This window comes from Gopherus flavomarginatus, chromosome 8 (assembly GCF_025201925.1).
Source record: "Gopherus flavomarginatus isolate rGopFla2 chromosome 8, rGopFla2.mat.asm, whole genome shotgun sequence".
Classification (NCBI taxonomy): domain Eukaryota; kingdom Metazoa; phylum Chordata; order Testudines; family Testudinidae; genus Gopherus; species Gopherus flavomarginatus.
This window is the reverse complement of record NC_066624.1, coordinates 81,291,739-81,319,353: the sequence shown is the minus strand read 5'-3', so window position 1 is coordinate 81,319,353 and position 27,615 is coordinate 81,291,739. Positions and strand designations below refer to the sequence as shown.

Below are 27,615 nucleotides of genomic sequence, written 5' to 3'. Positions count from 1 at the left end.
TGCCTGCCTGCCGCCTTCCCGGTGACCAGCAGATCACCCCCCGCAGCATGCCGCCCCAAGCACGCGCTTGGCGTGCTGGGGCCTGGAGCCCCCCTGCTAGTGGGCCAATATCCATATCACAAAAGCTATCATCCCAATTGGCTTGGAACTGAGGATGGAGATTGAATTATGCTTTTTAATTTATGGAGGTGGACCTGTACAACAGTTTTGACGTTGTAGGGAAGCTTGCAGTACTGCTGCCCAGCTTAGTTTCTGTGCATAAACTAAGTATTTCTGTATCCAAGGCTGTCCATCTTTTACAAAACATCAAATTAAATTAACTTTAGAAAATGTTTTTCAAAATGGTATTATTTTGAGTTTATAAATATGGTAGCTACTGTGTTGTCATTCCTTCAGACTTAAGAACATTTTTATATTGAAATAAATATTAAATATAGCATGTGTAAAACAGGAGATACAAATCTTTTGTCCACGTAAATTACAAAAATAAGTCAATATTAAAATCATTTTAAAAAATGGAGAGACTTATAAAAATAGGAACAGGTTATTTTAATCAAACACAATCAGAACTATAATCACTCTTTCTAAAAATAAAATAGACTTTTCCCCAACCCTTAATATCTGCATTTAATAGTATTTTCTAAACAAAGATTCAAATGCAATTATGTAACAAAGTACATTCTTTTACACTGTACAATATTTCCATCTTTTACACTTATTTTAATTCCAGTTTGGTCATTAGTACTCGACTCATTACTTCAACATGTTACTTGTGATAAAAGTCCTACAATTAAATATAAACATGACATGGCCATCTTAATAATTGCTTTGCTATGAACTGTAGAGAATACACAGAATTATAAAGTCATTGTGTTTTTATCAAAATATGCAATCCCACCAAACCTAACATAAGCTATCAATATTTTTCTTATGAACCATAGTTATATAAAATATTTGTAAAATATTTGTATAAATATTCTACTTGATTTGCTTTGGTCTAGAATGATCGGCATATAAATCCAGTTAGAAAATATCCCCATGTATTTCATCACATTTGTATTGTATTTATTTCATAATCCCAGTTGTCTGGACCTAAAGATGCTATGGAACTAAAACACTCATTGATTCATATAATTCATCCCTGGCAGAATAAATAAGTGGACAATATTATTTAATTGAGTACTTCACTATCAGTTCAAGTGTAGTTTTATCAAACCCAAGATATCACTTCTTTTACAATGTATAATAAAAAACCAAATAACTAAACAAATAGTGTATCATATTTTTATGTAGAATGAAGTTGAGGTTCACCAATCTTTGTCCTGTCCTTTATTTTATAATACTGTATACAGATAAAAATACATGAAGAATAGATAAGACAAATGCAGTATTATGGATACTTATCTGATCAGCCCTATGGTATAAAATGTTGATCACAGTCTTCTACCTTCCTTGACCATTTTTTAAAAGTATTTTCTCTATCTTCTTCAAAATTAGATCCTTTGTTCCAGTCACCAAAACAATATTCACTGTAAAACTCTGGTCTTACTGGATGTCTCTTTTGAGCTGACCTCTGCCAGCCTTGGTAACGTAGGACCTTATAGAGTTCTAAGGGTCACCAAATGAATATTCATGGCTTCTGGCTGTTGGAGGATGACTATGGCTGAGGATCCATCATCTAGCAATCTAGGGTCATCAGCTGACAGTCTTTGCACTACCAGCCATCCCCACAGGACATTGGACGCTACACAGCAGGCTGACTGGGGGAATAGGATGGAATTTCCCAGTTGGAGAACAAGGGGCAAAAAGGGACAATTGTATTTAAGTGGAGGGGGGCCTCCCTTTGTCACAAGCCAGAAGACCAGGCTGGAGCAAGAGAGAAGGCAGGAGTGTCTGCCTCGCCTGAAACAATGCTCAGTTCTCAGGCTCACAGAAGGGGTTAGATCATGCTAAAAGGAGAGCATCTCAAGGCTGTTTATTTTGTAGAGTGCTGTAACTCTTTAGTGCTTTCTTAAGAAATTTCTTTGCTAAGCCTGTATTTTTTTGTTTGCCTGCCATTTTGTAGAAGCTCAGAGCTCCCACACTGAGGGGACACATACAAGCCACAGGGGGGTTGGGAGTGCTGAGGCACTGGCTTCAGGGTTCAGGCTGCAGCATCCCACACCCCAAGGAAGAATGGCAGACATGGGGGTCTGTAATTAGGAGTGCACCTTAGGGCTTGTCTACTCGACAATTAGTTCACAGCAAGCTGGGGTGTGAATCTACTCTGCACTAGCCTGCCACAGATTAACTGTCTATGTGGACTCTGCTGACACACATTAACAATTAATTGGTGCAGTCTGATATGCATCAGCAGGGTCCACATGGACAGTTAGTCTGTGGCATGCTAGTTCGAGGTATTTTTGCTGAGGCATTGGTGGAAGAGATCATGCTTTATTGGATCCTTGAGTGTCTCTGGGCTGATTTTCTGTTTGCATCATTTTAGAGATAAATCCAACTGGAAATTATAGAGGAATCTTTCTGTTAGCAACTGCGGGATAGATCCTTGCAAGACTTCTCCTGAACCGTTGTCTTGCTCATGCCAAAGACATTCTTCCTGAATCTCAGTGTGGGTTTAGACCATCTAGAGGCACTAATGACATGATCTTCACTGCTCGCCAGCTGCAGGAAAAATATAGAGAACACCACAGACCACTGTACATGGCGGAAGCCTTTGACTCCATTAACAGGGAAGCACTGTGGGAAATCCTTCTGATGTATGGTTGTCCACTGAAATTTGTCACCATTCTTCATCTCCTTCACGATGACATACAAGCAGTGATCCTCCATAATGGGTCTGCTATGGCTCCTTCCAAGGTTAAGACAGGTGTCAATCAGGGCTGTGTCATTACCCTCCTGGCGCTTCTCCATCTTCCTTGCTGCGATGCTTTATTTGATCACGGATACGATCCTGGTAGGAGTGCAGGTAATCTACCAGATGGATTGCAAGCTGTTCAACCTTAACTGCTTCCAGTCCAGAATTCAAACATTGCTGACTTCAGTCATCGAGCTTTAGTATGCTGACATTACTGTAGTGTGTGTTCACTCAGAAATAGATCTTCAGGTGACCATCAACATCTTTGCTGAAGCATATCAGAAAATGGGACTGATGCTTAACATCCGGAAGACAAAGGTCCTCCGTCAGCAAGCTCCTGGTGCACAATTCCCATCACCAGCAATACAGATCCACAATAACCCTCTAAAGAATGTTGCACACATTCCATATCTTGGAAGCCACCTTTCACAGACAGCTGATATTGACGAAGAAATCCAATGCCGGCTCAAATGTGCAAGCAAAACTTTTAGTCTTCTGAGAAAGAGGATGTTTCAAGATTGCAACATCAGAACCAAAACCAAACTCATGGTCTATAAAGCTGTTGTGATCTCCATCCACCTTACTAAGCTGAAACGTGGACAACATATAAGAGACATCGTAAGGCATGGGAAAAGTATCAATGCTGTATGCATAAGATTCTCTGAATCAAATGGGATAACAGACACTCTAACATGAGTGTTCTCTCATAAGCCAATATTACGAGCATCAAGGTGATGGTTATTTATCATCAACTTTGCTGGGAAAGCTATGTTGTCCAGATGCCTGATTCCAGACTGCCAAAAACAAGTCTTCTACTCTAATTCAACCAAGGCAAATGCACCAGAGGAGGGCAGAAAAAATGCTGTAGGGACATCCTCAAGGCTAATATGAGGAAATGCAACATTGACATCAACTTGTGGGAACACATAACCCAGGATTGACAACAATAGAGGAACTGCTTGAGGCAGAGAACTCAGCACTTTGAGAATCAGATGCAACTACACGTAACAGAAAAATGGAAGTGACACAAAGACTGTGCGATGGCCCAAACCAATATCCCATGTTCACCTGCCCTGCTCGGAAAGATGGCAGAGTCTGCGGCTCCAAAATAGGCCTTACAAGCCATCAGCAGCCCCACAGATAATTTGAAATGGACAATCCACGAAAGACAATCATCCTCAACTTCAAGAGATTCACGCTGATGAGTGCAGGGTAGATTCACACCCCAACTTGCCACAAATTAAACGTTCCTGGAGAGAAAAACTCAGAGACCCAGAGCTCAGAACACTAACCCAGCTCTAATCAGACCCAGGGGATTAGAAGCATGTGGGATCCAGCAATTGTTTTCACCACAGAAGAGTGCTGTCTGGCTGGAGAAGAACAGTGAGCCAGGTTGTGAGCATGCAGCCTCAGAGACTAATCCTTAATCAGAAAGGAGTTGTACTCCCTTTCTAACAGTCTCAGAACACTGGCTCCTTTCTTACTGAAACACAGTCTGCATCTCTACCAAGACTGATCAGCATATATATAGAAATCAGGCTCATGGTATGAAGTTTGGTGGGGGGTACTCTTCCCTGGATGCACATTCTTCATCTATGGAAGAACCTTAAAGATGCTGCAACCCAAAGCATATGATTAGCTCTCTATTTAGTTGTCAGAGAGAGAACTGGGCCAGCATGTGGCCCAATGGTTACTACACCATAGTCTAAGAAACTGCAACTGGATTGTGGGCATGGGCAAGGGCAAGCCCCTATCCCCACTAAATTAAAAAGCCTGCCAGGGCAGGAGGCCACTCCTCCTCCACAGTAGACTGGCCTATGCCCCAGTTCCACAGGCGACTGTCTCAAATGTGTGTATGGATGAAAGTGTATAGAGGCAATTAAAAAGCCCTGATTGACGTATGGATGAAAGAAACTAGATATTCCCCACCCCTACCACTCAAAAAAGCAAAACAAAAGGGTAATTTTTATTTGTTGGTTTTAGCCAACTCATTTGAAGACCAAGAACTAGTCCAACTCCTGCTCATGGCATGTGTGAAATTATTCCAGCTGGAGGAACTCTCATGGACTAAGCATTCCGAAATGAGAAGCGAGATGGTTCCAAAAATTAAAGAGTTGCAGAGCCACTGGAAGGTGGGAAATGTATTTACACAAGGTCTTTATACTGGACAGTTCAACAACTCCTTGACCATGAAGCTGGAGTGTGTTTCATTTGGCTTCTACAACAGTAAATCTGGACTTGCCCTTGGATTAATTGGTCTGACATACAGTTGATAGCTGGACTTTCCAGGACTAATGCAGCTTGGAAGACTTAATATTTAAGATGAACATTTATTGAATACCACAGGAGTATCATGAATCAGGGTTTCCAGTCCTCACTGACACTCAGATACCCACTGCTTATCAATGTAATTGTAAAATTGAATATAGATAATGTAAAATGTAATAATCATACAACAGTATAAACTAAGGTTTGAGATACAGAAAAGTTTTCCAAAACTGAACTATACTTCATACTCACATTCAATAAACATTTTCTATCTTTACCTGATAATTTTAAGATACTGTATACATTAGGCCAAGATCTTTTAAATTTTGTTTTTCATTTATAAACACAATACCATGAAAGTTTGAGTATAAATGCATCACATCATCTTCTGTAGCACAAATTCTTCATAGTGAATGTACTCTGAACCTATATATTTGGTCTTTATTATGTCCAGAGTGATTCAGAATCAAATACGGTATTGTACATTTAAGACAGTTCAGTGGCTAGTTACTTGTAACTCCAATTAAAAAGGTTTTGACTGGACCTACTATTTTCTTCTGTGTATGTATTACAACCGTTACTATTGCAGAACTATTTTGGATCAGACTTTTATTTTCCCTCATGCTATGTTTACACTATTGCAAATATTCCTAGCTTTTCTGTTGCAGTGTATTTTTTTGCATATACTGTACTAATATATGAAAGTTATTTGGATGAAGAAATCTTATCTTCATTTTTCGAACCTGCCTGAATCTGGAGTTTCCTTTGCATTCCACGCTTCTATACATTTTTCTCCAGTCCTCTTTTCTTGTTTTTGACAACTGTCACTCAAAGTACAACTTTTGGAGTCATACTCTGTATACTATTCACTTCGTTCCCATCTGAGTCAATGAAATGTTGATTTTCCAAGTGTTTAGAGCTTTCATTACACAAATACTCTTTTCTATCCTGTTGACTTGGGCTTTTGAATAGATGTTTCTTCTGGTGCATTCCAAGAGCAGCTGCTGTCTTGCAAATTTTGGGGCACTGAAGACAAGCATATCCTTTTCTATTGTGTTCATGTACATGTCTTTGCTCATGATTCCTTTTGGTAGAAAGATATAAAAAACTCTGTAAACAGAATTGACAGTGGTAGCGTTTTTCTCCAGTATGTATTCTTTCATGTATTTTGAGTGTTTCATTTAAAGTGAATGCCTTACTACAATATTGACAGACAAAATCCTTGACACCCAAGTGAATACGTTCATGTTTCTGTAGGTTTCCTGGAACTGAAAAACACTTACCACAGGTTTTACAAGTATACGGCTTTTCTCCAGTATGACATCTCATATGCATTTTTAGTGTGGATGGGCTCTGGAACTGCTTTTGGCATAATTCACAAATATAAGGCTTTGAAGTAGGTACATGCAAATGTATAGGTTCCTGGATTTCTTCAGTGGAAGATTTCTCTCGCTCACAGAGCTCACAATGAAGATTAGGCATTTCTGTGTTTCCTTCTTTACTGATGCCCTTTTCTTCAGGAATTTTTCTAAGTGCATACTCTCTATTGCATGTATTTTCACTTTCAGTACCGGAGTTCTTGTTTCCATGATTCTTCCTCCATTTGACTTTTCTCATTTTTCTTAGCTGTTTAGATTTCTTTTTTGGTTTGTAATTATAATAAGGTCTCCAGGGTTTGTCATTGGAATCCTGATCACTTACATCATCGCACATTTCAGTAAGTTCCATACATTCTGATCTGCAAAGCCTAGCTGGGCTTCCTTCTTTTCTCTCTGTTTCAGTCTCCTGAGGCTGATTGTCCTGTTCAGATGCACATTTAGACCTTCCTCTTTTATAAAACAGTTTGGATCCTAAAATATGTCTTTTTACAATAGCCTCATTCCCAATTTTTACTGTTATTTGACAAAGGGGAGCAACATTACTATCAGTAGATGTTCCAGGTAAGGCAGGCTTTGCAATGTAGGTTTCGGTTTTACTTGATTCTTGAACAGTATCTATAGTCTTGTTAGATGAACCTCCAGATCCTGTAATATACTCTAACTCCTCGAGTGTTTCTCCTCTATTGTACAGAAGTGTTTTCTTTTTTTCTTTAATAGTTTTTGCTTTAGTAATGCCTTTGCCGTAGTTATCTGACCCATGTTTACAGTCATCTTTTATGGACTGACTGGCTATATTATTGGAGGATATTGTCTTACTGCTTCCCATAGAAATGACTGCATTACTGTGCATTATTACTGATGAGACTCTACTACTGTGCATTATAACCGAGGGTGCTGAGCTGCTATAGTTAATAACAGAGGTTGAATTTTCACTCATATTACTGAAAGACAGAATGGAGGAATCACACTCTTGAGAACCAGAACTAAGTTCATTTGCAGCTTGGGGCACTGATTTTTCTGCAGTAAAAAAGTCACTTTGTAGGTCAGAATTTAACATTCCTACTGCCCAAGGTGAAACATTCTGAATATTCATAGATGATGTTGCATCATTGCATGAAGATGTATTCAAGCAAATAGTGGTATTGTTTGTTAATATATTATTTTGAAAATTCAGCGAAGGTAGTTCAGAGTTGAGAGAATTCTGAATAATGCAGGTACTAGAAGTTGCTTCATTAACTTGGGTGCTTGCTTGTACATTTTCAAACGAAGAATTCTGGTAGGACTTATAAGGTAGCCTTCTGCATTTCATAGGTAAAAGCCTATAAAGTTTGTAAGGATACATGCTAGGCTTTAAGCCTCCATTAGGTGTTTTTTTATTTACTGCAAGTCGATAGTCAATTGCATGGAAAGATTTCTGATGATTTTTTAGTATATAATAAGTCATGAAAGTCTCAAGGCAGAAAATGCACTGATAACGCCTTTCCCCTGTGTGCCAGATTTCATGTCTGGTACGATATTCAGCTAATGCAAACACTTTGTTGCAGTAATGGCAAGGATAAGTTCTTCTCCATGAATGCACATTTGCATGTCTTCGAAGGCTAGACAATGTTACATAGCTACGTTTGCAAACAATGCATGTATATAATATCTGCCCATCAACAACTTTAACCAAATGATCTGTTTCTGACAAGGTGCAGTTTGCACTGGAGTAATCAGTAATATTGTTTTCAGACAACAGAGGCTCTGTGTTTCCATGTGAGCTTCCATTTCTTTCACCAGTAGTAGTATAGTTATCTAAATTTTTTTGTTCATTTCCACTCTGAACAGATATGCTGCCTGAACTCCTACAGACTTGTTCATGATTCTCCAGTCTGTTAAGATTTGCAAATTGTTTGCTGCAGTATTTGCATATTAAAGGTTCCTGATGATTTGTGTGAAGCTGAAGATGGGTACTGAGTAAAGCTCTGTCATCAAATGATCTGGTACAACAATTACATCTGTAAACAGGTGGAATAACTGTTGCTACAGATCCAGGGATGTTAGCAGATCTACTTTCGTCTTCTGTGGAAAAAAGTACGTCTCCTGCCTTATCATGAGGGAAAGGAATAATCGCTTGATCTGTAACTGCTTCTTGTTGAACCTCTGTATTGGTTACTTTGGGGGCTGATATTTTTGCTATAGCCAAACCAGTACACTGGGGTTTAAAGGCCATCTTTGGTGTACCACATGCTTGTTTTATTGGTTGAAGTAGAGGTGTTGTCTGAGTAGTTTCATAATGGTCTTCACTCATTTTATACAGAGGGCTGCTGTCATGTTCTAAAAAAGGAGTTCCTTGAAAAGCATCACCTCCAGAAGAAACTGCATAGGAGTGTTCAGCTAATGTACTGGCTGGCTCAGTATCTTTTCCAACATCATCCCTATCAAGGCCAACATTGGTTGCTTTAATTGTCTCAGATACCTTTTTAAAACTTGCTCTCAAGTCAAGTGGAGAAAACAAATTGTTATTATTTTCAGTTTCAAAAATTGAAAAAGCATTTGTGATTCTTGGCCCGTTTGTGATAGCTGAATCTTCGTGTCTTTTTTCATTTTTTTCTTCTTTGACCACCCCTTTTTCAGTTATACAAAATGCATACGGACAGGGGGAATCTGAAAAATTAATGTCTGTAAGATCTTCCAGAAACGATATTCCCAGTTTTTTCCCTGCAGCTGCAAGGTCTGTTACAGTCTCCTGTCTCTTAACAACTACTGTGGAACTGTAGATATAATTAAGTATTTCAGTAAACACTTCAGCCTTAAGATCATCTAACTCCAGGACATGTCCAGAAATACAGATCGTATGACTCCAAAAAATATTTTTGAAATAAAGGCTTGAAGCTGCTAGTACATTACTGTGGGCTTTAAATTTGGTATCTTCCACAATTATAGTGACATCACATAAAATACCCCGAATGCGCTGTTCATTCAAAATGGAGAGTACCGTGTCACTATGAAAGTCATCCTTGAGATCCTTTGACTGGGACATGACTGTCATCTACAACAACAACAAAAAAAGAGTTAACAGTTAAATTTGCTTTTAAAAGCTATTACAAAAAATCAGCTCTGTTATTGGGGACTTTTTTCAGGTTTGTTTTGTTTTGCATTCAGGTAAAAAAGGAGGGTGAAGTTATGCAATAGCATTTTCAGGTAAAAAAAACTTGGGTTTGATCCTGCAAACAATATAGATGGTAATAGGGTGACTTGTCAGGGAAGTAACTACAGTTCTTACTAGTAAATGTTTGCGGGGTGAGGCCCAGTATTTCAGAATTAATTGTAAAGGGTCCCCTCTACCCCCCACTCAATTTTCATACAAAAGTTGACCCATTCTGTAGGGTATGGGTAAATGGGTAAATTATCCAAGGAGCTAAAGAAAATAACATTCATTTGTAACTCAAATGCATTTACATACTTCGTAAGTTATATATTCAAAGTATGTTCTGTCATAATGTTTCATTCAAGGTCTACACAAATCTTTAAATAATATTTACAAACAGATTAGAGATGGAGGAGCTCTGGCAGCTCCTCAGTAGCAGGGATAGGAGAAAAAGCAGCTCTCTTGTTCCTCAATAGCCAGATCAATTCTTTATATTTGCAATCTGGCTGATATCCAGTATTTAAAATCAGACTCCAGCTGTCTGAATGGCCAGTGGTGCAACTGATGAAGTTTAGCCTGAATGAACAAAGAAACTGAACTCAACCCTAGAGATGGTCCCTCCAAGGTCAGGGTTGAGACATACTGATGTGGCAGTGTGAGGAAACTTGAACTGCTGCTACCCATATTGTATATCTGTTCCATGGATAACAGAGGACTTAGAGCTCCAGGACTGTGTAATCACATTTAACATTTGATCGCATTAATAAAAAAATTATAGAAAAATTAGAGGTTCCAAAAATTAAAAAGCTCCAATGACAAAATACTGTTTTAAAAACTAAATGATAAAACACATAAATCATAATTTTAACATCAAACAGATGTTCTTTTCTATAAGAATTATTTTATATAATTCATTAAAATTAATATTTAAATTAGTTGTTGGGCATTATTAGATAGAACCTCATTAATAATGACTGGACGTTTCATTGTGAATTACTGAATTTTGTGAATTAAAAATACAATAATAAAAATCCAGGGTAATGATAACAAAATGTATTTTATTTATTTTGTTGTTTTGGGGGTTTGTTGTAATAGCAGTTCACAGTATCCTAATAACTATGCTTGACTTTTTTTTAAAATCATACCAATAATGAGAGCTCATTACAATATTCTGCTGTTTAATGTTTGCTGAGTGATATTAAAATGCCTCCATTTTATTTTATTGAGGATTACAAAGTGTTCAGACCAGCAAGGCACTATTATATAAAGTTTTATATTTCACTTCAGTAAGAAGGAAGGATGCTAAGATTCTCAGAATGAATTAATGGAAATAAAATAAGGAAAAGAGAAAACAGTTAATGGGTGGAACTGACTGAATATATGCTACAGAAATCTCTCTGATTTTTACCAAATACTGGATTCTGTTCAAATTTAGAACTGTTCTGCAGCATAACATGAATCCCCTTTTTTTCCTCCCTACTTTAAGCTCTGCTTTCAAGTCATCAGAGTAAGAAGTAACATTCCCATATTCAGTTAGCAATCACCAGCGCCAAAGATCTGCAAGATTACTAATCAGGGCCAGACCACAACATTTTGGCACCCGAGGCAGGGAAATCAAATGATGCCCCCAAACCCCTCGCTTGGGCCAAAACTTTGAAAGGACTCAATTCTGCCTTCTTCCTGTTCTACTCCTCTCATGGTACTGCTCTGCTACGTACCCCAATAAAGGAGAACTAACAACTTAAAATGCCTTGTTCAAAAATTTTAAGTAACACTTAACTTTGAAACGCCTGAACAGCAAATGTAACTTTTCTTGTCCTCATAGTAAACACTGGCATATTTATCTGTTTGAATAATCAAAGTGGTGCTTTCCGTGCCTTCTTGGTAGCAAAGATCTGAACTGCTTCCTGAAGGTCCACAGTCTGGGCCAGCTCATGCTCTACTGAGATGGTTGCAAGGCCGACCAGCCTCTCCTGTGTCATTGTGGAGCATAGATGTGTTTTTATTACCTTCAGCTTGGAGAAGCTGCGTTCTCCACCGGCAATTGTTACAGGAAGTGTTAGAAGTATGCGCAGAGCAACAAAAGCATTTGGAAAGAGGATAGTCATCTAATTTTGCACATATATTCCAGAACAGCCTTTGGAGTTGATCCTGCTTTAATGTATCTTGAAAGGGCTTTCAGTTCATCACCTAATCACTCGCATCAATATCGCGCATGTCATCATGTGTCAACACTATCTCTAGTGCCCTGCATTGCTGGTGTAGGTCTTCTTCAGGTACAGTGAGGAGTTTTGGAATATCATACAACATCTCAAATATACTGCTGTGTTCCTTGAGCTGCAGGAAATAGATGATACCATAGTTGCCATTATCTTCCCAATTTGGTGTTTGATAGGCTTTATTGCCTCCACTCGACTTTCCCATTGTGTGGCACTCAGTGGTTTCAGTGTCAGAGAGGATGTTCTCAAATGTTTCTTCAAAATTTGCCATCGATGAGTTGATGCAGAGAAAAATACATAGATGCTTTGAATTACAATAAAAAATTCAGCAGCCTCACTATAATCTGATGCTGCATCACTGACCACCAAGTTCAATGAACGAGAACTGCATGGGACAAAAAAAGCTAGAGGATTTAACTTTTGGATCCGTGTCTGCACAGCTCTGTTCTTTCCTCTCATTTTGGCACCATTATCGTAGCCCTGATCTCTCATGTCAGCTATTGCTATTCCCATATCTTCCAGCTTTTTAAGAAGCACATTTGTCATACCAGCTCCTGTAGTATCATCAATGTCAATAAATTCTAGAAAATGCTCTCTGACAGTCACCGTTGCAGGGACATTTTCACTAGGTTCTGTTGTTGTTACAAAACGCACCATTAAAGTCTTTTGTTCCATATGGCTGATGTCAGGTGTGCAGTCCAGAATAACAGAGTAATATCTTGCTGACTTCAGATCTGCCACAATCTTCTGTTTGACTTTTGTTGCCAGTAACTGTATGATCTCATTTTGAATTGTTTTTCTAAGGTAGTGGTGTATGTACATTTCTTGGGTGGTGACCCTTCTTAGATGCTCCTGGAGTACAGCATCAAACTCAGCCATCAGATCCACAATTTTAAGGAAGTTTCCATTGTTTGGCACATACAGCTGATCTGAAATGCCGCACAGTGCTAGGTTTTGGGTAGCAAGCATTCTCACAATGGCAGTGAGCCTTTTCAGAACATTTTGCCAATGAAGAGACTCTGATGCAATCTTCTCTTGATGCAGATCATCTATGGTGGCCTTTAACCTTAGTCTCATCTCAAGCTCTTTCTACCTATGGAATGCTCTCTGGTGATTTGCTGCCTTCTCATGGCATGCTAGATTTCTAGCCTGATTTTTCCAGTCCTTTGTTCCTGTTGAACCCAATGTGGCTGGAACATTAGACTGGAAGAGTTTGCAACAAAAAAAGTATGCAGCATTCTGGGTTTTTGAGTACATAAGCCATGGCTTCTCCACTTCGTCACCATTGGGGATTTCACACCAGCAATGTGTTGGATGGAAACTTCTATTTTCATTGTCTTTGGGGAACATGAAGTTTTTCATTTGCTGTGGCCCATGCAGTACAAGGAAGTCCCTCAGGCTACTGCTCGAGTGGGTCCACAGTCCTGGATCATCTAGACTTAAGGAACTAAACTTAGCAGCAGTTGTTTCTTGCACCTCCACCACACTCTTCTCTTATCTACACTTCAGGAATGTGCATGGTTACATCTGTTTGAGATGGAGATATGTATGCTGCAGTAGCTGCCAGGTCATCTGCACTCTGACTAACTGGAAGATCAGGCATCTCCTCACCACTCACATCCTCACTGGGGCCAGAAGGCTCATCGTGAACATTTATGTCTATGTATCTCAGGAGAGCTCCTTCCTGCTTAGATAGAAAAGCTTCTTTTGCTTGTTTGCTTTTTTTCTGAATGCTGCCCTAGAGGGGCATTTTCTTCTTTCACTCATGACTGCTGTTCTGTGCCAGCTATATTGGCTCTCAACACTCAGTTGAAGGGGACAAATAAGCAAGCTGATAGCAGGGCCTGAGTGCAGGGCCACCTGGGGGGGGGGGAAGAGGGGCAATTTGTCCCAGGCCCCACAGGGGCCCCCACGAGAGTTTTTCGGGGCCCCTGGAGCGGGGTCCTTCACTCACTTCGGGGGCCCCAGAAAACTCTTGCAGAGCCCAGGTCCCCGGAGCTTCTTCCGCTCCAGATCACTGTCGGCAATTCGGCAGTGGGAGATCCTTCCGCCCCGGGACCCGCCACTGAAGTGCTGGGTCTTTGGTGGCAATTCGGCAGTGGGGGCCCCCCACCGCTGAAGATCCCAGGCCTCCTGAATTCTCTGGGCGCCCCTGCCTGAATGAGGGAAGATATCAGCGTCTTAGGGGCCTAACTGACTCCTGCTACTTCAGTTGACTGCCTGTTCTCCTCAAGTGGGTTCAGGGAAGCAGTAGGAAACAGGAAGCTCCCTGAGAAGCTGGTGTTAATCAGTCCAGGCTCCTGGGGGTGCTAGAGAGGTACATAAGAGGCTCCTCCTCCTCTCTCTCCCTGCAACTTCTGCTGCTTTCTGTTATTCCCTCTCACCTTTTCTCCTGCCTGCCTGTTATGTCTCTTGTGCCCTCCTTTGTCCAGCACAACACTCCATCATCTCTGTGCATCTAGAGCAGAGAGAATACATATGCACCAGCAACAGACACAATCTTCTGCACCGGTGGTTCCCAAACTTTAACAATCTGTGAACCTCTTTCACTAAAATGTCAAGTCTCGCGAACCCCCTCCTAAAAATGAATATTTCCAGAGATTTTCTCCTTTACCTGAGTATAAGTTATAAAAGCAGTGATCTTGGAAATATAAAATTTGTTTTTATGACATGCTTATTACATACTATTTATTATTAATTAACATTTATCATTACAGTATTTTTATTACATTATGAAAACAGCAGCACTCTTCCAAGATCTCACATTTGTAGCTTGTATCACTTTGAATAAGCCTGTTATAAGACAAGGCTCCTATGTTTCATTGAGGAGTATCAGATGTGACACAGCATGAAGGTACTTAAGAAGTCAACTCCAAGAGTTCCTCCTACACAAGCATTCAGGTCTTGAGCAGTCCAGGCAAGCAACGCACGTTACAACAAAGCTTAAACTTGTTCTTCATAATAATTTTAAAAACAATACTAGCTGCCTATTTAATTTTAAAAACAGTAAAAAATATCCACCTCCCTTTCCATTACTTATAAGGAGTCTTGAAGTTTAAATCTCCTCAGTGTGATAGATATGCTTGCTTTGATCTGCTTAGCTCTTGGAAATCCAGGGGCTCCAGGCTGCTGGCCCCGAGCTGCCCGGGGTCCCTAGTGACAGCTCTGTTCGCCATTAGGGAATTTTTTCCCGAGAACCCCTTGTAACATTTCATGAACCCCCAGGGGTTCACGAACCTGAGTTAAGGAACCTTTGTTCTACACTCTGGGTCGTAGTGCCCCCCACCCCACAGTCTGGCACCTGAGGTGGCCGCCTCAGTTCATCTCATGGCCAGCCGTGATACTAATTTATGACACTTCATCAGTTTAAACTACAATGGATCCAAAAGAGAGTGACTAAATATGGACACTTTTATGATTTGTAATCAGGGTCAAATTATAACACTATGTGGTGGGTGAGCCAGTACTGTTTTCTGCAGCAACTTGTGTGCTAAATGTAAGCTTTCAGTTTAAAAAATTTAAGCCACTAGCCCTATAGTCACAAAGACTATCTCCAAAAATCAAATATATATCAATAGAGTGAGGTCTTCTGGAATCTATGGCCAGCCTAAAGCAAAAGTTCTGAAAGAGGTATGAATTACCCCATTCCCCTCACTGCAGCATTAGCTCTGAACTCTAATGACAATTTTAAAAAGGGAACTTTAATTACTTCACTGCTAATCAAAGCAGATATGAAAGACAATCCCTATTATGACAATATGTGCGATATATTGAGAGAGACATTTTTATTTTGATATCACAAGTGGAGCTTGAGAATAAAATCACTTATTTTTACAATCTGCTTGGGGCTCCTGTTTGTATAAGGAAGTTTTAGCTAATTGATGTACAAAAGTTGTGCACAGTTGAGAATTTAAAATGCACAGAACAGAAGAAATTCAAAGTTATGGTTCACATAGCAAATAATATACAGACACTCCCTGAGTTACGTAAACCCAACATATACAAATCTGAGTTACCGAAAAAGTTCCATAAGCTAGAAATAGGAGTTTGGGGGTTTGGGGTTTTTTTTTGCGTAATGGTCAGAGATACGTTTCCGACTTACGCAAAATTTGAGTTATGCAAGGCATTCCAGAACAGAACGCTTGTGTAAATTGGGGAGCGTCTGTATGTAATGAATCAATTACAGAAATGATAGTAGTAGTATATACTGCGAGATAAAATACTACATCTGCACATAAGCAGGGTATTGAGCAACAGTGCCCTAAGAAAGTCAAACTGATTGTGGCTGGCCCAGATGCTCTGCTGGTGAAAGATGGAAGTCAATGGAGAGATGCCCGCTTGTACAAGCTGAGAATCTAGATCACACCTTCATGCATATACATTTTAAATGACGTTGCATTATATAGTGTTTCATTAAATTTGCATAGGTTATAATAAGAAATATTAAACATTAATTCACTTTAATTAGAATACTGACCTGAAATTTGTTTTACTTTAAGACTGCTACTTCTTTTGGCCCGCTATCCGAAAATCCAGACAAAATTAGTTTCTAGTACATGAGACTATCTTCTACATAGAGAGTACTGATAAAAATATGTTCCTTCAGGCAAGCAGCCACAATCCCATAGAGATATTGTACTAACAATTATTTTTTCATAGACAATGGCTGACATTACATCAGGCTTGCTCATGTGATATGGTATTAGAAACACAAGCATTAGATGTCAAAAACAAGATCTCACAAAAGAAGCTATTGTATTACTTTCTGTGTAAGAAAAAAATACTGTCAACTCTACCTCCCAGTGACCAAGGTAAGAGAAGCTTGCCAGAATTTTTTTTTAATTATTCTTTTTAATAGCATAGTTAGCGTTAGTTTGAAAGGACAGATCATCTGACGCACTGTTGCTAAGTACATCAGATGGCTATTTCTACACTAAAATTAATTTATACACAAAGTCCATAATAAGTGAACTGAAATGTTCGTAATAGAAAGATTGGCTGATTCTTCAGCCAGTTACTTCAGCATACCATCTTTAGGGGAAAATACAATTTAGACTTGTACCTGCATGCACACAGATTACAAGCCTTTGTAGTCTCTGAATCATGGATGTTGCACTCTGCTTAGTACAATACCTCTTTGCATAGCTTCTTTGGAGAAAGCAGAAGTTATGATTTGTTATTTGGGCATTACTCTTGTACTATACTCTACACCATCTGAAAAACTACATGAAAAAACTCCAATATGGAGCAAGCTGTTTTTCACATATAATACTTTTTGCTTCCCTTTGTCTTGGCTAGTACAATCTCAAAAGAGTTTGTCTGCATAGGCGCTGACTCCATGGGTGCTCTGGGGCTGAAGCACTCATGAGGAAAAAAAACAGTGGGTGTTCAGCACCCACTGGCAGCCCTGCAGATCAGCTCCTTCCCTTCCCCCTCAACCCTCCCACACACCTATGGACCCTGTCAATCAGCTCTTCCATCTCCCTCCCAGTACCTCCCATGGATCAGTGGTTCAGGAGGCACTTATGGGGGAGTAGCAGGGGCAGAAAGAAGCAGGAGATGATGGAACAGGGAGGGGGTGGGGTCTTGGGGGAAGAAGTGGAGGCAGGGCCTAGGGCGGAGTAGGGGGCTGAGCACAACCCCTCCCACACACCCCCCGGGAACTACGGAAGTCAGTGCATCTGTTTGCCTGTACACAAGTATTGATTCTCCACTGCCTGGCACCCTGCATAGTCATCTACAACTGTGCAGAGTGAGTGTTAAATGCTACCCTAACAGAATTCTCCACTCACTTTACACTGGTGGTAGCATTCTATACCCACTTTGTAAAAGGTGTACATGAGAATGCAAGGTGCAAGGGAGTAAGCAATCAGGCCTATAGTTTCCAAGGGATCCACACTAAGGTTGTGAAAGCAAATAATGAAGAACTCTTGACGGGCTACACAGTTACACACTCTCTATAGAAGAGGTCAGCAACCTTTCAGAAGTGGTGTGCCGAGCCTTCATTTATTCACTCTCATTTAAGGTTTTGCATGCCAGAAATACATTTTAATGTTTTTAGAAGGTCTCTTTCTATAAGTCTATAATATATAACTAAACTTTTGTTATATGTAAAGTAAATAAGGTTTTTAAAATCTTTAAGAAGCTTCATTTAAACTTATATTAAAATGCAGAGGCCCCCTGGACTGGAGGCTAGGACCCGGGCAGTGTGAGTGCCACTGAAAATCAGCTTGTGTGCCAACTTTGGCACTCGTGCCATAGGTTTCCTGCCCCTGCTCTATAGGAATTACTCATGTTGCAAGCCAATTTGAGGTACTACTGTTTGAGCATCTGCTCTTCTTCATTATAGAGCTTTAGACAGAACTTGTAATTTTGATTATAGATTGTGGTCCAAATCATAGATAAACTCCATAGACATGGTGGGTTTCTTGGCTCATTGGTCAAAAGTCTGACCCAAAGGGACTAGTTCAAATTTTTTATGGTCCCATGTCCTTGAGATTCTAATTGGAACATCGAACGGAACATCTTAAGTCATTGAGTTCAGTTCCCTGCTAAGACAGGCAACCTCCTCATATAATCCCTATCATAAATGATCATAATTCTGAGGTTCTACTGTATTTTAAAAATAGAATTTGAACACATCAGGAATGATTTGTTTCAGAGTAGCAACCATGTTAGTCTGTATCCGCAAAAAGAACAGGAGTACTTGTGGCACCTTAGAAACTAACAAATTTATTTGAGCATAAGCTTTCGTGGGCTACAGCCCACTTCATCAGATGCATAGACTGGAACATATAGTGAGGAGATATATATACATACAGAGAACATGAAAAGGTGGGAGTTGCCCACTCTAAGAGGCTAATTCATTAAGATAAGCTATTATCAGCAGGAGAAAAAAAATGTCTGTAGTGATAATCAAGATAGCCCATTTGAGACAGTTTGACCAGAAGGTGTGAGGATACTCAACATAGGGAAATAGATGCAATGTGTGTAATGGCTCAGCCACTCCCAGTATCTATTTAAACCTAAGTAGATGATATCTAGTTTGCATAGTAATTCAAGTTCAGCAGTTTCTCATTGGAGTCTGTTTTTGAAGCTTTTCTGTTGCAAAATTGCCACCTTTAAATCTGTTACTAAGTGACCAGAGAGGTTGAAATGTTCTCCAACTGGTTTTTGAATGCTGATTCCTGATGTGAGAATGGAGGTTATTCTGAAATGATCATAGCTGAACAAAATTTTATGGTTGTTCTTTCAAAAGTTTACAATGAACATTGACTTAATACAGCTTTAGAACTTAAGTATGCAGAGGGAAAATGCTGTTTTCAACCATCTTAATTTAAATGAAACAAGCACAGAAATAGTTTCTTTGTCAATTTTTTTTAAAACTTTCTCTTTACTTTTTTAGTAGTTTACATATAACACAGTACTGTACTGTATTTGCCCCCTCCCCACTGCTGTCTGATGTACTTCTGGTTCCAAATTAGGTGCGTGGTGGACCAGTCAGTTCATAGCTCTGATATTCGTAACTCTGAGGTTCTACTGTAGCTAGGTTGTTCACCTCCACTATTCCCATTGGGAGGCTATTCCAGAACCTCACTCCTCTGATCATTAGAAACTTCTAGTTTCCAGCCTAAAATTACACATTGCCAGTTTATACCCATTTGTTGTGCCAAGACTGTCCTTTAGATTAGATTAAATAGCTCATCTCCCTCCCTGGTGTTTATCTGCTTGATGTATTTATAGAGCAATATCTGTTCTCAGCCAAGCTCTCTAGTCACCTCATAAAATAGGCTCTTTATTCCCTGATCATCCTGGTAACCCTTTTCGGCACCTGTTCCAGTTTGAATTAATCTTTCTTCAACATGAGTGACTGGAACTGTGCACAGTGTTCCACATGAGGTCTGATCAATGCCTTCTACAATGGCATTAGTACTTCCCTGTCTCTACTAGAAATACCCTGCCTGATACACCTAAGACTGCATTTTACTTTCTTACAGCTGCATTACATTGTTGGCTCATAGTAAGTATAAATCTGACTAATCATACTTCAGGGAGGTATAGTTAATTATATAATAACATACAACACCACAGACACCTTATGGGTGTGTGTGTTTGAAGATGTGGACTTGTTGTAAGTGAAGAAGCTATTGGTGACCCATCATCATTTTTAACTTTGATGTATGGGCTGGGGGAAAGCAGACAGGTGCAAAGGAGCACACGGTTTGGGTAGAGACATCCCACAGGGAAAGCTCTATTAACAGGTCTCTCTATATCCTAATAAAGAGGAGAGGATACAAGTTAAGAAAGTACAAGTAGGAACTGAACAGAAATGATCAAAAGAAAGAGTCCCATTCAATTACATCACATGAAGGCAGACAACTAAAAAGTGACACATTTTATAAGTGCTTGTATAAAAATGCTAGAAGTCTAAATACTAAAATGGGTGAACTTGAATGCCGATATTAAAATGTAGACACTGATGTAATAGGTATCTAGAAAATTGGTGGAATGATGACAATCCAAGGAACATGGTAATACCGGGATATAAAATATATAGGAATGACATAATAGGATATGCTGGTGAGGGAGTAGCACTATATGCGAAAGAAAACAGAGTCAAATATAGTAAAAATCATAAATAAATCAAACTATACCATAGAATCTCTATGGATAGAAATTCTATTATGGAATAATAATAGTATAGCAGTAGGAATATACTACCTACTATCTGACCAGGATAGTGATGATGAAATGCTCGAGGAGATTAGAGAGCCTATAACAGAAAACTCAATAATAATAGGGAATTCAACTATCCCCATTTTGACTGAGTACATATCATCTCAGGATGAGATGCTGAGATAAAGTTTCTAGACACCATTAATAATTGCTGCTTGGAGCAGCTAGTCCTGGAACCTACAAGGTGAGAGGCAATTCTTGATTTAGTCTTAAGTGGAGCACAGGATCTGGTCCAAGGGGGAATATATCTAAACTGCTCAGTAATAGTGACAATAATGATATTGAATTTAATATTCTTGTGGAAGGGAAAATGTCAAAGAAGCCCACCACAGCAGCATTTAATTTCAGAAAGGGGAACACCACAAATATGAGGAAGCTAGTTAAAAAACAAAAATTAAAAGGTAGTCAAAAGAGCAAAACGCCTGCAAGCTGCACGGAAACTTTTAAAAACACTGTAATAGAGGCTCAAATTAAATGTATACCCCAAACTAAAAAATGTAGTAAGAGGGCCAAAAAAATGCCACCATAGCTAAGCAATAGAGTGAAATAAGTGGTTAGAGGCAAAAAGGCATTCTTTAAAAACTGAAAGTCAAATCCTACAGAGGAAAATAGAAAGGCGCATAATTCTGGCAAGTCAAGTGTAGAAATATAATTATGCAGACCAAAAAAGGAACACTCTAAGACCAGGCTATTGTGAAGAAGCCAAATGTATTCTTTGCATTGGTCTTCACTACAGAGGATGTAAGGGAGAGTCCTACATTTGAGCCATTCCTTTTTGGTGACAAACCTGAGGAAGTGTCCCAGATTGAGATGCCAGTAGAGGTGATTTTGGAATAAACAGATAAACAGTATTAAGTCCTCAGGACCAAATGGCATTCACCCAAGAGTTCTGAAGGAACTCAAATATGAAACTGCAAAACTATTAACTGTGGATTGTAACCTATCACTTAAATCAGTTTCCATACAAGATGACTGGAGAATAGCAAGTGTGACACCAATTTTTAAAAAAGGCTTCAGAGATGATCCTAGGATTACAGGCCAGTAAACTTAATTTCAGTATCAGGCAAGTTGGTTGAAACTACAGTAAAGAACAGAATTACCAGACACATAAACGAACACGATTTGTTGGGGAAGGGCCAACACGTCTTGTGTCAGGGGAAATCATGCTTTACCAATTTATTAGACTTCTTGGATGGGCGGAGGGGGGCTCAACAAGCATGTGGACAAGAGTGATCCAGTTGATAAAGTGCACTTGAACTTTCAGAAAGCCTTTCACAAAGTCCCTCAACAAAGGCTCTTAAGCAAAGTAAGCAGTCATGGGATAAGAGAGAAGATCATCTCATGGATCAGTGACTGGTTAAAAGACAGTAAACAAAGGATAGAAATAAAAGGTCAGTTTTTAGAATGGAGAGTGAGAAATAGCAGTGTCCCCAAGGGATCTGTACTGGGACCAGCGCTGTTCAACATATTCATAAATGATCTGTAAAAAGGGATAAACTGTGAAGTGGCACAATTTGCAGATGATACAATCATAGGTGCTGACTTCTACTGGCATCAGTGGGTGCTAAACCCCCCTCTGCCCCTGGCCCGACTCTGACTCCACCCCTGCCTTGCCCCCTCCTGCCCTCATTCCAACCCCTTCCCCAAAGTTCCCGCCCCAACTCCGATCCCTCCCTACTCCTATTCTGACTCCTTCCCCAAAACCCCACCTAGCCCCGCCTCTCCCCCACCTCCTCCCCTGATTGTACATTCCCATTCCTCCCCCCCCCCTTGCAGCTGTTTGGCGGCAGCAAGTGCTGGGAGGTAGGCAGAGGAACGGGGACACGGTGCTCTCAGGGGAAGAGGCAGAGGCGAGGCAGGGTGGGGAGCTGGCTGCCAGTGGGTGCCGAGCATCGAGTAATTTTTCCCAGCCCCAGAGCACCCACGGAGTTAGTGCCTATGGATACAATATTACTCCAGATAGTTAAGTCCAAAGCACACTACAAAGAGTTACAAAGGGTTTTCACATAACCGGGTAACAAAATGGCAGATAAAATTTAGTGTTTACAAATGCAAAGTAATGCGCACTGGAAAACATAATCCCAACTATACATACAAAATGATGGAGTCTAACTTAGCTGTTACCACTCAAGAAATATCTTGGAACCATCGTGGATAGTTCTCTGAAAGCCTCTGCTCAATATGCAGCAGCAGTCAAACAAGCCAACAAAATGTTAGGAACCAATCAGAAAGGGACAGATAACAGACAGAAAACATCACAATGCCTCTATATAAATCCATGGTACACCCACAGCTTGAATCTTGCCTGTAGTTCTGATCGTCCCTTCTCAAATAAAAATACATTAGAATAGGAAAAGGTACACAGAAGGGCAACAAAAATAATTAGGGGTATGAAACAGCTTCCATATGAGGAAAAATTAAAAACACTGGGACTTTTCAGCTTGGAAAATGTGTCTAAAGGGGGATACAATAAAGGTCCACAAAATCATGAATGGTGTAGAGGAAGTGAATAAGGAAGCGTTATTTAGTCCTTCACATAACACAAGAACCAGGGGATCACCCAATAAAATTAATAAGCAGCAAGTTTAAAACAAACAAAAGGAAGTATTACTTCACACAATACACAGTCAACCTGTAGAACTCATTGCCAGGAGATGTTGTGAAGGCCAAAAATGTAAATGGGTTCAAAAAATAATTAGATAAGTTCATGGAGGACAAATCCATCAGTGGCTATTAGCCAAGATGATCAGGAATGCAACCCTATTCTCTGGATGTCCTAAGCCTTTAATTGCCAGAAGCTGGGAGTGGATGACAGGGGATGGATCACTAGATAATTGCCTTGTTCTGTTCATTCCCTCTGAAGCATCCGGTATTAGCTACTATCAGAAGACAGGACCCTGGGATAGGTGGACCATTGGTCTCACCTAGTGTGGCCATTATGTTCTCATGCAAGCAGATCAAAGGGTGTCTGCCAGGCCTGCCAATGACAGATAAAAATGCATACCAAAATATCTGCTACTGAAGAAAAATATTATGATTTAATGAATTAGTTCATCTCTCTTTCTGTTAAACTTTTGGAAACTACTGCCAGGTAAGTGCCAGATGCTCAAATACTCTTTGCTGTGTTTCACTGAAGATCTTGTAACCCATATCTGAAGACTGGAGTAGAAGCAGGGTGGGAATCAGTGAACAAACCAGAGAAGTTACAGTTGTCTACCACTATGCAAAACAATAAACCACAACATTCCTGACAGAATGGTCAGAACTATTCTTTTTTCATTTTCTTACTACATTTCTACCTTTCCTTATTCAAAGCGAAACTTTGAAAGAGGTGCTAGCATCGCCTGTTACTTATCAGCATCAGACTGTAAAGGTGTATTTATGGTATTTATCTTTACACTTTCCATTCACCCCCCTTTTTAGGAGGGTATGCACAATTTTGTAAATGCTTATTCAATTATTTTTAAGAATGCCTCATATGAACTACAGCATTTTATATCTCAACTCTTGCTCACCTTAGCTCATTAAAAGAAAAAAAGGGTGGCAATTCAACAATCTCCCTTTGTACTTTATTGCCTAGTGGACTATAGTCAACATAGTTATATATTATTTCTACAATTTCACTTACATTTCCTGTTTTAGATTCTTGCTTCTTGTGTGCGCCACTGTAAACATAGCATATTACTTCCCTTTTATAGCTTCAGCAACATTTATGGGCTCTTAATCATATTTCTCAGTCATCTCTTTTCTGGAATGTTTTTTCCTACATTTTAATTCAGGCAGGAGTGTCATAATAGGGGAACTTAAATAGAAAAATATTATGTTAACCCTGTCAGATCTCTCAGGTGTATGAGTGTGAACAGCTTCTCACTCACTGTTACATTGTGGGGTTTCTATTTTATCCATTTTGTGGTTCATCACTTCCAATCCACCCTTCACTTCTTGTTGCAAAGTTTGAATGTAAAATTTTCCCATGCAAGTGGGAAGAATCACTAAAGCCCATCATCAATGTCCCCCAGGCAACTTTAGTATAAGAGGGGTACAACTGACACTTTCTCATACAGATTAAGGATCTGTCTACCACAATAAAACACCTGCAGCTGGCTCGGGGCAGCTTACTCAGGCTCAGGCTTCAGGGCTATAAAATTGGAGTGAGATGTTAAGCGTTGGGCTGGAGCCCAGGCTCTGGGACTCTCCCACTTTGCAAGCCTGAATCTCTACACTGCAAATTTATAGTCCCACAGCCCCAGCCTGAGTCAGCTGACACACGCCAGCTGTGGGTGTTTTATTGCAGTGTAGACATACCCTTACCATCTTACTTTGTCAGTGTGTCCTAGATAGCTGCAGACAGTACAAGTGTCACCTCAGTGGGCCTGCTCAAAAGTCCAAAGTGTAAAAACCTTTTAATATATATTTTCCAATGCAAGCAATAGTTCTGGTACCAAGAGGTTAAAATATGTCTTTGCTGAAACTCTAGAATTACTTTAAATTGTAACATTTTCAAAATTCTTCCCATAAAGGTTCTCATGCTAAACTGATTCTGCTGAATCTAGTACAGTTTCTCTCTGTGTGTGTTGCCCACAAGGTGGAGCTGGATTCACACAAAGGAAGCATTGTATTCTTTTGTGTTACAACTAGTGAAATAATGGCGTATACAATTTCAAGAATGATCTGAATAAACTATGCCTGCCAAATTGAATAAAGTTATGTATCCTTGTTTATGTAAAAGTGCAATAAAACTAACTTCTCATCTTTAGTGCAGTTGCTTCCAATGAATCTATTTGTTACACTTGAAATGGAGCCTCTCAATCCAACAGAATGTTTGACAGCATTCTAATGATCTAGATCAGTGGTTTTCAACCTGTGATCTGCAGACCTCTGGGGATCCACAAAAAAATTGTCGTTACCACAGAGCAGTGATTTTCAACCTGTGGACTGCTGGGGGTCTGCAGACTACATCGAAGATTGCCAAAGCAATCCACAACGCCTTTCAACATTTTTTAGGAGTCTGCAAATAAAAAATGGTTGAAAACCACTGATCTAGATGACAACTTGAGGGTGCTTCTTGTTTAGGGGGTTAGAACTATATCCTGATCTAAATTAAGGCTGTGGCTGAAGGCTGAGGTATTTATTAGCCTAGAATATGTTTGTTACTGGTGTTAACAGAAATCACCCTCAAGTTATTATAGTGAACTGTTAAATAGTCCATTATAGTCCAAATAGTCCATTCAGAGATAGTGACACTAAAGTTATTATTCTTTAAATGGAAGAAAAGCTGAAACATTTTGGAACTGCATAAAAGGTCACTGGATGAAATACTAAACTTTGGTGGCCATATTTGTTGTTGGCATAAGGGTGATAGGGTCCTAGGGCAGTAGCAAATCTAAGTGCAGGGATTTCAATACAATATGGGCAGTGACAACTACAACGCAACAGCAAGTCGGTAGCAGCATAACAGCCATTGTGCTCTGAGATTTCAGAATAATCCCTGATAATCAGATTGCTCTGTGGATAGTCAGCTGCAGGTCGATCTCATATCAGTTCCTTGTCCTCTTCTTTTCTCCTACTTATTACTGTACTCCTTGAGTATATTTATGTTAGCCCAAGTCCTCTGAACTGAGTATACACACCATCCTATTGTTTTCAGAACCTTAAACAGGGTGTTGCAAGAGTTTTCCACAAGGTTGGGGAGCACAGGAATCCCCACCCCTCCTGTATGGTCACTAATGCAGCCTCAGGTTGCACGAGGCCCTCTCTGTATTGTGCCCCTTCTCGGCATAAAGGGTTGGCTAGTAGAGCTACCTCATCTCTCCCTCCAAACCTGCCTTTGTGCTGGCAGCAGGCAGCAGCATAACACACAGGTATTGCTGCATCCAGGATAATTTGCACAGAGGAGGAGCCAGATGGGTCCCTAAAATGCTCATGTCCTAGCTAAATGTAGCTCTGATCTTCACACAGGCCCCAAGTCCATCTTCCTTTCCTAGTCTGAACACACTAGGGTTATCTTAGTTTTAAGCATATCCAGAATAACATCCATAAAAATATAACTAGGCTATTTTTCTTAGCTGTAATTCTATTCCCTATTCTTAGTCTCATCAGATTACTTACTGCCTCAGAAAAGAGTGCAACATTACTACTAGCACTATGAAAGGCAGACAAGTGTCTGCCCCAATGATGAAGGGATAGGGGAAAGAAAGTCATATAGTTTAGTTTGGCTATGTTCTTTCAGCTCCAGGATAAAGTAATGGTTATCTTCTTCCTGTACAAAGTATAAAGCTCTTTGGTCTGAAATAATCTGTATTTACTGACCTTCAATGCAGAGATCTTTCTGAGAAACCTGTTTTCCCAGGCACTCTGGATTGTAAGGCCTGGAGAGAATGGAGCTTTGCATCAGAATGGACGATTGTTTATTCTGTTCTTCTGAATGAATGTTTTGCTTTGGCTACTGCATTGGGCTGACTGGACAGTATGTTGTTATTTTGTATGTAATTAACAAGATCCTATTGGACAGATGCTTTTTGTTTCACAATCTAAACAAATGTAATTTGTTAGTGCAGGCTGCTAGCAGGAAATGATTTATTTTATATACATATTTTTCAAAAACATAAACAAGGTCATCATCTTCATCCTCCAGAGGCTAGTAGCTTCAGTTTTTGGACTACTTTGGCTATGAATGTTAGTTGACCAACATTCAGATCTGTGGTCTGTTGTATCAATTCCTTTCCAGCATGTGGAATATTATCAGAGCCTCTGCATAATTATCACTGCGTAATGTCCATCTGACTAGCTCAACTTCTTTGTATCTTATGGATCCAGTGCTCTTTTTACAGCATGCTGTTTTGTGGCTATGTACTTAAAATACATACACAATAGTAAACGTGGTTTTTTATGGGATTATCGGAGTCCCTACTGACATTCCTCAATTTTCGCTTGCTTCACAAGACCAACCTTAAAAGTTCAATGTTCCAACCAAGAAACAATGAACAAGGCTCCCTGTGGAGCTCATCAGTTTCACCCTTTGATCACCCA

General features: G+C 39.7%; 1 protein-coding gene across 4 annotated transcripts in view; it reads right to left on the bottom strand.

Moving 5' to 3' along the window:
* Positions 1-570: 570 nt before the first annotated feature.
* ZBTB38 (zinc finger and BTB domain containing 38) overlaps positions 571-27,615 on the bottom strand; it is a 43,494-nt gene continuing 16,449 nt past the window's right edge. For all 4 annotated transcript variants that reach the window (XM_050965817.1, XM_050965819.1, XM_050965816.1 and 1 more), the window contains one exon: positions 571-9,532. In XM_050965817.1, the coding sequence (XP_050821774.1) occupies positions 5,951-9,532 (3,582 nt within the window). In that variant the 3' untranslated portion in view covers positions 571-5,950. The remainder of the gene's footprint in view (positions 9,533-27,615) is intronic.